General features: G+C 37.3%; 1 protein-coding gene across 6 annotated transcripts in view; it reads right to left on the reverse strand.

The window, feature by feature from the left end:
- Positions 1 to 15,060, reverse strand: part of dennd1a (DENN/MADD domain containing 1A) — a 523,293-nt gene that overhangs the window by 53,607 nt on the left and 454,626 nt on the right. For all 6 annotated transcript variants that reach the window (XM_043720138.1, XM_043720136.1, XM_043720140.1 and 3 more), the window contains one exon: positions 10,899 to 11,030. In XM_043720138.1, coding sequence (XP_043576073.1) covers positions 10,899 to 11,030 — 132 coding nt within the window. The remainder of the gene's footprint in view (positions 1 to 10,898; positions 11,031 to 15,060) is intronic.

Below are 15,060 nucleotides of genomic sequence, written 5' to 3' on the forward strand. Positions count from 1 at the left end.
TCAAAGGACTCTGAACTTTTTTGCACCCTCAATTTTCTTTCCCCCCTCCCCCCCCCCTTTCAATAACCACATATTTAACTGTTTAGGTTCTATATGGGGAGGTAGTGGTGTATTGGTAATATCGCTGAACTATAATTGAGAGGCCTCTAATATTCTGATAGTACGAGTTTGAAGTCAACCATACAGATTGTGAAATTCAAATCATAGAATCACTATAGTGTGGAAATAGGCCTTTAGACCCATCGAGTTGGCATCGACTCCCTGAAGAGCATCAACCCAGACTGAGTTGCCCCACCCTATCCCCATAACCCTGCATTTCCCATGTCCAATCTACCTAACCTGCACATCTTTGAAGTGTGGGAGGAAACAAGAGCACATGGTGGAAACCTATCAAATCCAGTATAAAAAAACTCTAATTAAAATTAGTTTAATGGTGATTTTGCAACTATCGTTGATTGCTGTAAATATCTAGCTGTGTCACTAATGTCCTTTAGGGAAGGAAATTCGTGCTCCCTACCTGGTTTGGCCCACATGTGACACAGGAATATCGTTGACTTTTTCCAGCACTTAGCTCAAGGGAAATAAGGAATGGACAATAAATACTAGCCTAGTCAACATGCCATGAATGAGTTTTAAAAAATCCTTCTGTGTAACATTCCACTTCTCAATATCTCTCTCTTACCTTTAAAATGATTCTTAAAACCTGCTTATTTGATCAGCCCCTTACTCACTCCCCTGTTACGATCTTGCATGGCTAGTTTTCTCTAATAAAGTGTTTGCAGATGTTTTAAAACACTGAGGCACTGAATAAATGCAAGTTTCTGTAATCATTTAGAATGAACTTTCTCTTGAACTTCACTAGCATGCATATAAAACTGCACTTTAAAAAATAAAATGCAAAGAGTTGATCATGTTAAAGGAATAACAACAGTTAAATATTTTGATGAAAAGCCCAACGACCAAAGGAACCTTCGATCAAGGATTAGATCATAAAATATCACTCTAGAGATGTGGATTGGAACTGAGCCAGAAGCAATTTAAGCTCAGATGTACAATCTGTTGTATTATTTCCAACATTGAGTATTAACTGCCAGAATACTCTCAAACTATGACAGTACCTGCAAGTGTTCAGAAGTCATCAAATTCAGGTTCTTTGAGAACTCCAGTCTCATTTGTGAATGAATGCATTTACTTAAAATGCAAGATTAAAATGTTTGGGGTTATTTAGGGAACAATGAATTACTTAGTTTCACAAAATGCAATTAATTTTAGATTTAGATTACTTACAGTGTGGAAACAGGCCTTTCAGCCCAACAAGTCCACACCGCCCCGCCGAGGCGCAATCCACCCATACCCCTACATTTACCCCTTACCTAACACTACAGGCAATTTAGCATGGCCAATTCACCTGACCTGCACATCTTTGGACTGTGGGAGGAAACCGGAGCACCCGGAGGAAACCCACGCAGACATGGGGAGAATGTGCAAACTCCACACAGTCAGTCGCCTGAGGCGGGAATTGAACCCGGGTCTCTGGTGCTGTGAGGCAGCAGTGCTAACCACTGTGCCACCGTGCCACCCTTAATTTTTTGCTACATGCAATTGATAATCATTAAAAGAAATTTGGGAACTACAAAGAATATTTAGCACTGAACTGCTTTCAATAACATCCATTGCTTCGAAATGTAAAAAGTTTACATTGGATGTGTATGTGGGGGAAAATGATCGACAATAAAGGTTAAAAACAATATCTATGAAAAATTCAAACTTAATTACAGGAGAAATATTGTGAATTAAATAAATATATTCTCCATGAAGAAATAAATTGAGTTGCAATTAAATGTGAGTGTAACAAAAACATATTAGAACTGTTGACCTCCTGAGTTTATCAGTTTGCATAATCTAATAACTGATCCATTCATAATTATATAAAATACAAAATTCTAGTCAATGTAAAACACACAAATACATAAGTTTAATGAAAAGTTACCAATCTGAAATTCATTGCCTTCGATTTTTGCCATTGAAGTAGGAAGTTCAGGTGAGGAGACTTCCAAGTTTAGCCCTTCGTTTCTCTTAAAAAAAAAAGCTCACCCACCTTATTTTCATTTTGAGGAAGCGGGTTATGGTGAAGTCTAGCCCATAATCTCGAGAGGCAGTTTGAACGGCAGCCCTGAATGGGACATGGATGTTGAACTGGGTGGATCAGAAAGCTCACTTTGGTTCTGAGATCTTGGTGTAGCTGTTTAAAAAAGGCAGTTAGGCTCTCTAGCCCTGACCTGCCCACATTCACTCCCCAGTCCTCTTTCACGAACCATTCAACCATCACAGGCAAACCACAGCAACCACGTGATGATGAAGGAAAAAAGTCTAACAACTGAAGAGTATTCTCACCCATACATGCTTTATATAGAAATCAACCCTCATGCATGAAACCCATATGAAAAAGTTAAATACTCTCAATTAGTCAATGTGCTGTAAAATGCAACAAATTTATACTCATTAACCACATCAAAGGCAGATAACTAATTCTTTCATAGCCTCTTCATACATCTCAATGGGAGACAGTGCTAAATAATTTTAAAAACTTTTGAAATGTAGCCAAACATTCATAATAGGCTCAACTCTTTTAAAAAAAAAACAGGAATTAAGACTACTGTGTAGGGATTCTATGATTCTATGAAACTGCAGAAACCAATGGCCAAATTCCTTTTCTAAGCCATACCAAATGGCCTGTCAATCAAAGAGCTCCAGTACCATATGTCTCCTGTCCTCTGTTACAACTGAAAGCTGAAACCCTTTTCTCCCCATGTTTAAGGGCTTCACATTTAAATAACGTCAGACACCTAAACAGACATTATGTGCAACTTACGATTGTTTAATGTGTACTTCCTAAATTCATTCTACCCTATCATTAAAACCGTGAAATTGGGATATGCTTGAACTCAGCATTAATTTAAAACAGCCCTGGTGAGCTTGGGCCTCCTATCTTTGTGATTCATTCCCCACCGAGTACCACACCAAAAAAAAAATGGAATCCAGCAGAAATGGGGCAGACGGTACATCTGGCTCTCGCCTATTTTTATAGGCCACCAGATTTGGTGTAACTCAGAAAAAACCCAGTCTTTTAACTGCACTTCTATCTCCACAGATGCTGCCTGACCAGATGAGTATTTCCCATATTCTATAAATTTTACACGTCTTGGTGGGCAGCACGGTGGCACAGTGGTTAGCACTGTTGCCTCACAGCGCCAGAGACCCGGGTTCAATTCCAAAAAAAAAAATGTGCAGGTTAGGTGAATTGGCCATGCTAAATTGCCCGTAGTGTTAGGTGAAGGGGTAAATGTAGGGGAATGGGTCTGGGTGGGTTGCGCTTCGGTGGGTCGGTGTGGACTTGTTGGGCCGAAGGGCCTGTTTCTACACTGTAGGTAATCTAATCTGATGTAAACTGATTAAACTTGTCAATATCATGATTATGGAGGACATATTTCAGATGCAAAGCTATCTAACTTGGAATACAGAAGTGATGTTGTGTCACAATTAGGAAGCAAGCAGTTAATTACCAAACCCTTGGGTGAAAACATCATATTCTACTTAAAATCATAAAATTGTCACCATATTCCATCAATTCAAACAGTTCCTACAACTTTTTAAATTCCTTTTTGATGTGGACACTCAGTCCAACAGAAGGTAACTAACAATCCCATTTTGTTGCAATAAAAATGTTACACAGTAAAGGCAAAAGACACCAAACCAATTAACTCACAGTCTGTCATGCATCATTACCAGAGTTATCATGAGAAGCCCAAATAACCCTTCATGTTACCTCTTTGACATGGTTCTCAGGACAATTTTTATGGCTTTCACAGCACTGATTTTACAGATAGAAAGCAATACATAAATATTCATTTAATAGGTTAGTTTTCAAATAAGGTATATTCACTCAAGTTGCTAAATTATCCTATACACCACAACATGGTACACAATACTGGTCTCTCCCAGTCCTCATTTTTTTCTTGGTTTGTTGCATGGAAATTAGAGAGATATCAGACACTTTGGCAATAGTTCAGTTTGTGCCCTTCATTTGGACTGAAGTAATTTTTTTTCTCACTAACTATATGGTGAGACATAAAATCTTAGGTAAGTGCACAAAATCAGAGCAATGAATTTAGTCAATAGTATAAGGCAATAATTTTCTTTTAAGGCATAGCATCTGTTAGCTCTCTTGGATGCTGCTGCTTTAACAGTAGCAGAAAAACAAACTGCTTAAGTGAGCGAAAATTGAGACAAATAAGAGGACTGTTAGCGTTATATTATGAGGCTCAAGCTAGACACACAGAGTTAGACCCAGTGGTGGTTGAATCCCCCTTCAGTTGAATGATACCTTCAGTAAAGGAACATTTTCCCTTATAGCCTCTTTTCAAATAAAGATTGAAGGTTCATTTAATTATTGGATCTGGAGGTAGGTCAACATTAGATTCTCAGTACAAGGTGACCAAATATCACTCGAAGGACGTTACTTTCATTTGATACTTTACTTTGGTTGTGATACTGTAGAATAAATTGCCTGCATCAACCACATTCTTTTAACTTACGGAGTTATGGAACTCAACAATAGTATGAATAATATATAGTAATAATAACTTAATTTCAAAAATATACTCCTCCTCTTAGGTGAAATTTGACTGGGGATCAATCAGGAGACAAAAATTAAGCTAAAAGAATGCCAGATACTATTTTAAACTCAGGTTAGTGATTTTACACCAGTTACTGAAATCATCTGATGAAATGCTATCGTCACATTTTCCAAGGATGCATATCAATTAGCAAAATATTGCCGAAGAACTGACTCCAAAATTGGAGTAGGTATATTCTTAGTCTTTTAAGCTAGCTAGCTGAAGTATTTTTCAAAAACGTACAGTCAAGACTGCTACGCTGCTATCGCATTGTACATATGTACTGAAGGTTTCTGGATCAAAATGCAAAAAAGCTATTTATTGCCTGTAGTCTCCCTACTGTCTGTACTCATTCTTTTACTTGAAGCTCATCTCTTTTTGAAAAGTAATGTCTAATTTTCAAAGAATATTGATATTCAGATCATGACACGTATGACAGATCTGCAGAATTGAAAACTGTTTTGAACAGTTACAAGGTAAAGGCAATACTATAAGAGCATGACTTTTTCATGTGCTCTATCCAAGCAAACAGGTCCAATGGCAAAAACAGCAGCATATATAAAAAAAAAATCAGCTTTTTGTCCCTTCCCCCTTTAGACAAACTGTCATGCAATGTGGAAGAGCACAATGTATAGAACAGCTTTCACAGGCACGGTTAGAGAAAGCTGATTAAGAATGTTCAACCAACAGCAAACTGCAGGCCGTTACAGTGAAAATAAATACATTTTATGCAAATGTGTTTGTCACTTTGACAGCATGTCTCAATTAAGGCATCTCACTGCTGTTGGTTAGATCTACTTCTGCAGTTGTACCAGCGAACCTGCTGTATTAGAAAAACACAGGGCTTGACCCTAATCCACATGCATGCATTTTTAAAATTCTGTCTTGTTTGTGCACACCAGGATAACACTGGCAGATGTATTAAGCAGTTGACAAATGATGAAAAACAGCTCGTCTCATCGTTTGCATAAGAAAGCGTTATAATATTATAACTACTGTCTTCAGTTTTTAACAAAACCCGCAATTCTGCATTGGAAAAATACTTTGCAGCTTGTATACCTATTGCTACTTATGGAATCTAATTTGCATTTTATAAAGTTACACCCCTCAGCTACAATGACATACGTACGAACTTCAACAAACTTTGATGGCATAAAGCCACATCAGTTTTCAATGCAGTTTTATTGCTATGTCTTCACTTTTACATGTAAATTGTATTCCATAGCTCATGGCAGCTAGTAAATCAAACATCAAATAAAAATGCTCAAGAAAATTTGAATAAGTACGAGTCAAATAATATAAATCAACCAGAGTAAAAAAGTCAATTAGTTGGCTCTACTTTTGAGTATATCTTTGTCTACTGCTCTCGCTGAAATATATTGCTTTCAACAAATGCGTGTGCGTATCTCTGTCTCAATACAATTATGTATTCATATACGTCCCTCATACACATTATAGCTTGAGCTTCATATTTTGTGGTTAGGCTTTAACAATGTTAAACAGAATAGGCAAGCATATACATATGCTGAAAATGTGTTGCTGGAAAAGCGCAGCAGGTCAGGCAGCATCCGAGCAGGAGAATCGACGTTTCGGGCATGCGCCATTCTTCAGGAATGAAGAAGGCTCATGCCCGAAATGTCGATTCTCCTGCTCCTTGGATGCTGCCTGACCTGCTGCGCTTTTCCAGCAACACATTTTCAGCTCTTGATCTCCAGCATCTGCAGTCCTCACTTTCTCCCCAAGCATATACATATGCAAAGAAAATAAAAAGTCTACTGCTAAACTCACATACTCAAATTACAAACTAAAGCTAAATGTGTTGAAAGTCAAGTATTCGAAACAGAAGCATGTCTTTGGTAGGGCCAGACCAGTATCTGGCAATGAGAGTTAATGTGCATACAACATGAAACGTGTTTACAAATTCACAAATGAATGTACTGAACAGGGAAATGAAAAGTCAGCAGAACTTATTTATATTCTTTTGAAAATCTAGAATATTTTCATTAATTGCTCTACATGCTGAATTAGGCAAATTCCAATATCAACCTCTCTACAAAACAATTTGCATTTTACTGATCACCCAATTGCTGTTGCATTCATCAGACTTGATTATCTAGAGACTTTAACAGTGAAATTTTACTGCACATGTTAAAAAAACCTTGGCGATACAGATAAAAAAGCTTTGCTATGCACAATAGGGTTGGCACAATGAGTAGATTTTAGTCTGACTACAAAGTACATAAAGAAAGGTGAGCAGGTTAAATACATCTCAAAGCAAAAACCTCCAATCAATGAGTTCCATTATTTTGTTGTATTCATGTTATTTTAAATGTACAACACACTTATTTGTAAAGTAAAAGCATTCTATGCAAAACTGTCATTTGTAACAATTAAAATTTCCTTTACTCTAACAACATCAGCATTATCTATTCCTGATGTTAATATGCCTAAGATGATGAGGATTGTACAAGTCCCAGTGTGGTTACCCCTCCTTTTAAGTGCAGCTGGACGCTTTTATAGGCTTTAAATAGCAGAATCAATTACGATAATGAGCAAATATGTTCCAACTCTAAATATCAACAGTTGCCAAAATTCAACTACAACAATGAGAATATCTCCTGTGATATGTGTGAAATTATATATTATATTTATCAGTTCGAAAATCTCAGTGACCTTAGCTGATGTGCACTCTAAAATGAAACTATTTTATGCAATAGGAAGAATGAGAAAGAGTTAATCAAATAAACTTATAAGGTATACATATGAACATATAAATTAGGAGTAGGATTAGGCAATTGGATTTTCAATTCTGTTCCATCAATTGATAAGATCATGGCTAATCTGTTTCAAGTTTCTACTTTCCTGTCTACCCCCGATCCCTTTGATTTCCTTGTCGGTTAAGAATCTAACAAACACAGATTTTGAAATATTAAATATCTCTGTAACTACTGATCTTTGGGGCTGAGAATTCTACAGACCAACAACCTTTGAAGTGAAAAAAAAGTTCTCCTCATCTCCAACTTAAATGGGAGATTTCTCATTTGTAAACTTCTCCCCCTTTGATCATTGGACGGATTAAAACTAAGATTTATAGCAACATAAAACATGAAATGGAAAAGTCATATTTTATCAGAAAACCAGTTTAAAACAATACAAAAATATGTACCAGTTCCACAACTTGGTAAATCAATATTTTTATAAAATGAACATAAACACAGCCAAGAACCAGGAAATGAAATGTACTATGTTTTTTGAAACAATTGACATACATCTTTTAATTTAAAAAAATCTCCTTAATGAACTTTTGAGATTATAGCAGTTGTATCTGCACATAAAACAGGTTCAAACAAAACTCACACAAATCACCAAAATATAATACTGCTCATTTACACTTCAATTTTGGGAAAAATAACTTGGTACTTAGAGATAGAAAACATTTGCATATTGTCATAATTTAAGCTGCTATTTAAAGCCTAAAAAGGTATCCACCTGCACTTAAAAAGTAGGGGAATTAGCCAATTGAATCACCAGCATTTTTTAGGCATGTTAAAATTGAGAATAGATTATGCTGATATGGTTAGAATAAAGGAAATTTTAATTGTTACAAACAGTTTTGCATGGAATGCTTTTATTTTTCAAATGAATGTATTGCATATTTAATATAAGGAACATGAATACAATATAATAATGGAATTCAATGATTTGAGGTATTTGTTTTGAGGTTTATTATTTTGTTTGTTTAACCTGCTCCTCTTGCTTTACATATTTTGTTGTCAGACTGTAAAATCTAATCATTGTGCCCATTTTATTGTGCACAGCAAGGTTTTTTCTATTGTCTCCAAGGTTTTTTTTTTAAAAAACATGCGCAATAAGATTCCACAGAAACAGTCTCTAGATTTGGGTATGACTTGAGCTAAAAGCAAATGATGAATGAGTCAACTGCTCTGTCTGTTGTATGAAAGGTATTAAATGAAACGCGGTATTCAGTTTCAATCAATTTTTCTGACATCAGATATTAGCACAAAAGTGTGCAGAAATGTGGCACTGTGTGGCACCAGTACAATCCTATATGCTCACTGGTGGAAATGCTTTCATCTCCAGAAAGGCTATTGCACAGTTATTAAAATTTCAATGGAACAGACAGATATGATAGATTTATTCTGTGATTATCATCACCAATTCTAATTTATATTACCAGCACAAAAGCTACCTGTGTGACAAATAATACCTCACATGACACACATTGATCCCGTTCTGTTCCCTTCAATTATTTCAAGTTTTCAATAACTAAATATGAAAATTGACCATTTTCAGCCAATTCTTCACCATAGCTAATGGGAATTTGTTGTTTTGTTGCTTCTCCCCTTAGCAAGGATTAATACAAAGAGGGGTGCAGAAAAAGATAGATGAGAGGCTGAAATAGAAGTGGATACCTTTAAAATTAACCAAATTTTAATTAATTCATTATGTTGCATGATTAATTTATGAGTTTTAGATTGTTAGCACAAAGTTAAATCCTAATTGCTTCAGAAAAATTGTTCTTATTTCAACAAATGCTGTTTTGTGTCTTCTTTAAAGCATATAGATATTGAAAATGTATTGCAAATCAAAAGTTAATAATTATTTAAGGATGATATGAAAGTGAATTGCACTTTTGCTTTCTCAAAATTTGAGAGAAAAATGCCAATAACAAAATTCACTTCATAATGATTAAAAACAGTATGTTAAATTCTGTCCAGACAATGACCAAAAGGGACACTGGATATTGCAGAGTCCTCATGCCGGTAATGAAATTATCAGCATATCGGTAAATGAAATCCTCATCCAGTAATTTTCTACATCCAGTGTTTTCTGTTAATTCAAGTGCATGTCTCACCTCCTGGCCAGACAGAACCAACAATGAAAAGTGATTTTAGGAAAAAAAATTGGTAATGCTGGAGTTCAGAAATAAATTGGAATTGCTAGATAAATGTATTACGCCAGTCAGCATTTGTAGAAAGAAAATATGTAGAAGACTTATGAATGCTTATCATTGATCCATGTAAAAGGCTGTTCAGATAAATTAAGATCTCTAATTCAGACATCATAAAGTTCCATTTTTTTTTTACAGTTCCGCACAATTAAAATTTTTTCTGGATAATAGGTCACACTGATCTTGAAATTCCTATTCCATAAGTTATTGTCGTGTAGAATAAAAGAAATCCCTGATGAACTTGCAGCAGTCTAGTTTAAAACATATATTGTCCTAGGAAAGGTTTTCAGTGACTGACAAAATTATCAAGTTTTCCTCTATAAATTTCAAAGTGGTACAAGATTTTTAAATAGATAAAAATGGCTTGTAGAAGTCAAGAGTTTTGGAAATCAGGGATGTAATAGAAATACTTTCTACTTGCACAGATGAGTGGAGTTACAACAACACTCAAAAAGCTCAACCCATCTGGGCTAAAGCAGTCCACTCGATTAGCACCTATCTATTGGTTTAAACATTTGCTACCAGCACATCAAAGCTACAGTGTATACTATTTACAGGATAAACAGCAGAAATTAGTTAAGTTCTGTTCAACAGCATGTCCAAAATTCACACTATTCACCACTTATGACAAAGATAGTATGGGAACTGTAATTCCTAACCCTAATCTTCCTCAAAGGAAGTGAAAAGGGAAATAAATGCTGGTCCCTCCAGGAAGGTCCATACGTGAAGAACAATTTTGTAAAAAAAATCCCTACCGCAAATGCTGACCTCTAATATCACTAATAAGAGCTTAATGTATGCATATTTTCATCATGAAATCTCACCAGCAGCTAATTTATTTTTTGGAATGTGCTTTTTGACTGCATTTTTTGGGAAGCATGGTGAAATTCCTACAAACAGCTTTTCTACATTAACACGAGCTTCAATGCTTAACTAATACTGCCGTCAGTTCACCATATATCATTCTTACAAGGAACAGAGTATCAGCGAAATGAAGGAAGACTAAATGAGCAACTCTGGAGTGCCCTTGGCAATTAAATAAGAAAAATCAAAGAACACAGTTAATGGAAGAAAGAGAAATTGTGAGGAGCATAATAAAAGGAATCATTTCATTTACATGCATTCATTCTCGAGAAAGGATTAAAAGGCAGCATGACATGATATAAAGTGCCACTTTTTAATGATTAAATTACTCTGGTCCTTATAACAAGGTCAATTCCATGCACAGATTGGATAACTTAACTACATACCTGCCCAAAGTGCACAGTTATTGGTCGCCGGTCCTCTCGCTGCTTGCCTTCTTTCTTCTCAGACATAGGCGATGTAATACTCTTCGGTTGGATATCATCTCCTGCTACAGAGTAGCCATTCTCTGCCATTTCCTGCACGGTAGGAAAAGATGATTTGCAAGGCCAGGAACATTCCTGATTAAGGGTAAGGGGCAAAGAGAAGGTACTCGGGGAAAAAGCTATCTAAGCATTATGACATTAGGAACACTAAAAGGTAAAGACAAAAAGCATAGTCAGTGATATATCAAATCACTTAATGCATAAAAAGAGACAATTATATCGAGCTATCGTGAGTGGAGCAGAAAAGAGCAATTCATTAGTCAACAATTTTTCTTACTACACATGAAAGAAGACTGAGATGTTCATCGAAAGCGCAGTTTTCAATTGGAACAGTGCAAACCTATTTTTAACAAATTTAGACTGACATTGGAATAATTGTTGCTGCCAAAGAAATTATAAATTTGAATTTTCCCAATTTATGTGCCATTGCTGCCTCATTCACATCAGGAATTGGGGTAGAAACGAGACCAATTCAGTTTCTGAATGCTTGGAAAGCTTAGAATCAGGGAACGGTTAGGAGTGAAATTTATGATCACAAGCAGTAAGTTAGCTCACAGGCTCCTATAAATATATGGAAACTTTGAAAAGTAAGATCCATTAAATATGTCAAATTTTAAACCTAAGTGAGTGACTCATTTTAAATAAGTGAGGGTGACAGGTGAGCTACAATAAGGCAAAGATTTATGCTCAAATTTTCAGAGTCAGGAGGACACCAGGGAGCACTCAAAATGGCAGACAATTTCTGAGTCTAACAGATCCAATTTTTGTGGGTAGAGAAAAGAGGACTGGCTGAATTTCCTTCTTGATAAAAGCCTTAACCTGCAATGTGAGAGTTACAAAGTTATGGAGCAGATGTAAATATTCTTGAAGGGGTGGATAGTCTGTAAAACTGCCATGATATTGAAGTTACTTAAAATTTCAAACATTTAAAAAGCAAAAAGACAGAATTAAAAACAATAGTAAAAATCCCTCATCTGACAGTTTTAATATCTGTTTGGTGACATTTTCCTAAGAGCTCTCAATGAAAACTTGGCTGATTTCCAATAGACATATTTATCTCAGGAGTTATACAGTCACAAAGTCATAGAGATGTACAGCATGGAAACAGACTCTGCAATCCAACTCACCCATGCTGACCAGATATCCTAAAATAGTCAAGTCCCATTCGCCAGCATTTGGCCCATATCCCTCTCAACTCTTCTTATTCATAAAGCCATCCAGATGCCTTTTAAATGTAATTGTAAATTACAAGACCCTCCACCACCTTCTCTGGCAGTTCATTCTCTGCATGAAAAAGGTGCCCCGTAGGTCCCTTTTAAAATTTTCCCCTCTCACTTTAAACCTACGCCCTCTAGTTTTGGACTCCCTTATCCTGGGGAAAAGACCTTGACTATTCACCCTATCCATGCCCCTTATGATCTTATAACTTCATAGCTTTAAACTGACAAAGAGATGATAGAAGAACCGGCTGTTTTTTTTTTGATTTGGGGCATCAATTAAATGTTGTTTGTTTTTCATGATGTGGAGATGCCAGTGTTGGACTGGAGTGGACAAAGTCAGAAATCACATGACACCAAATTGTAGTCCAACTGGTTTATTTGAAATCACAAGCTTTCAGAGCGTAGCCCCTTCATCAGGTGAAGTGAGAGGGAAGTGCACAGAACCCAGACTTAAGGCCAAAGAGATCAAAAGGCAGACAAGCAGGAGGCTCCAAGAACACAGGGAGCCAAGCAGCATCAGGAGGTGGAGAAGTCAATGTTTCGGGTATAACCCTTCACTCGAAACATTGACTTCTCCATCTCCTGAAGCTTCCAGGCTCACTGTGCTCTCCCAGCCTCCTGCTTGTCTACCTAGGAGTCCAGCATCTGCATTTTTTGTCTCTAGAGAATCAAAAGATCATACAATTGGTGTGAGTGGAGTGTCGTGTCCAATAATAAGTCTCTAGAGGTGACCAAGAGTGTTACACAGTGTGAGTAAAGCGTCAATAGCTGAATAACAACCAAAGAGATCAACTACAATCCAACTAAATGAGGTAGTGAGAGAATTACAAAAAAAATAGAATATGGTGGTGCTGGAGACAAACCAAATTTATTTCTCTGCCTCACTTAATTGGATGATAGGTCATCCTTTTGGTTGTTATTCAGCTGTTGACACTTCACTCACACTGTCTCACACCCTTGGTCACCTGCAGAGACTTCTTATTTGACACTGCACTCACCACAGAACAGAGAACATTACAGTGCAGTGCAGGCCCTTCAACCCTCGATGTTGCGCTGACGTGTGAAACCAATCTGAAGCCCATCTAACCTACACTATTCCATTATCTTCCATATGTCTACCCAATGACTATTTAAATGCATTTAAAGTTGGCGAATCAACTACAGTTGCAGACAGGGTGTTCCACACCCCGACTATTCTCTGAGTAAAGAAACTACCTCTGGCACCTGTCCGATATCTATCACCCCTCAATTTAAAGCTATGTTCCGTTGTGCTAGCCATTACCATCCAAACAAAAAGACTCTCCCTGTCCACTCTATCTAACCCTCTGATTATCTTATATGTCTCAACTGAGTCACCTCTCAACCTTCTTCTCTCAAATAAAAAACACATCTAGTCTGTCAGCCTTTCCTCGTAAGACCTTCCCTCCAGACCAGGTAACATCCTAGTAAATCTTCTCTACCCTTTCACATCCTTCTTATAATGCGGTGACCAGAATGGTACGCAATAGTCCAAGTGCGGCCATACCAGAGTTTTGTATAGCTGCAGCATGACCTCATGGCTTCAAAATTTAATCCTTCTAAAAGTTAACATATTGTATACCTTCTTAACAATCCTATCAACTAAGTGGCAACTTTCAGGGAACTTTGTACATGGACACTGAGATCTCTCTGCTCATCTACACTACCAAGAATCCTACCATTAGTCCAGTACTCTTTATTCCTGTTGCTCCTTCCAAAGTGAATCACCTCACACTTTTCCGCATTAAACTCCATTTGCCACCTCTTGACCCAGTTCTGCAGCTTACCTATGTCCCTCTGTAACCCACAACATCCCTCTGCACTATCCACAACTCTATCAACCTTAGTGACCAAAGTTTGAGAGAAGATTTGTAGCTCGGGTGCTCGTTGTTGTGGTTCTGTTCGCCGAGCTGGGAATTTGTGTTGCAGACGTTTCGTCCCCTGTCTAGGTGACATCCTCAGTGCTTGGGGGTCTCCTGTGAAGCGCTTCCGTGATGTTTCCTCCGGCATTTATAGTGGTTTGTCTCTGCCGCTTTCGGTTGTCAGTTCCAGCTACTATTATAGGACAAGCCAAACAGAGAACAGCCAGGGAATTCCTAGAGGCATGGCACTCATCCACAGATTCTACCAATAAATACATCGACCTGGACCCAATATACAGGCCACTGCAGCGGACAGCTGGAACTGACAACCGGAAGCGGCAGTGACAAACCACTATAATGGTTTGAATGAATTTTCAAGAATAGCAACTTTTTTTTTGAAAAGCATAGTTCTGTCTTAGAGTTTTTGGACTTTATTATTTCATCTTAGTCTGGCTCTTGAGTTCTCCATGTAGTGAAGATTGGATAGAGTTGGTTTGGAACATAGGACTCCATGTGGTAGATATTAGATAGAGTTGGTAAGGAGGATATAAGGTCCCACTGGGGGGGGGATGAGGAGCTGAAAGGGTCCCTCTCCAAGGAGAACATTGTTATATTTACTCACTTACAATTGGAGAAATAAAATGTCAGGTAGAATTCGGAAACATGGCTCAGGGATGGGCAGGACTGGCAGCTAAATGTTCCAGGATACAGATGCTACAGGAAGGATAGAAAGGGAGGCAAAAGAGGAGGGGGAGTAGCATTTTTGATAAGGGATAGCATTACAGCTGTGCTGAGGGAGGATATTCCCAGAAATACATCCAAGGAAGTTATTTGGGTGGAACTGAGAAATAAGAAAGGGATGATCACCTTTTTGGGATTGTATTATAGACCCCCCCAATAGTCAGAGGGAAATTGAGAAACAAACTTGTAAGGAGATCTCAGCTATCTGTAAGAATAATAGGG

Source organism: Chiloscyllium plagiosum, chromosome 30, assembly GCF_004010195.1.
Source record: "Chiloscyllium plagiosum isolate BGI_BamShark_2017 chromosome 30, ASM401019v2, whole genome shotgun sequence".
NCBI lineage: Eukaryota > Metazoa > Chordata > Chondrichthyes > Orectolobiformes > Hemiscylliidae > Chiloscyllium > Chiloscyllium plagiosum.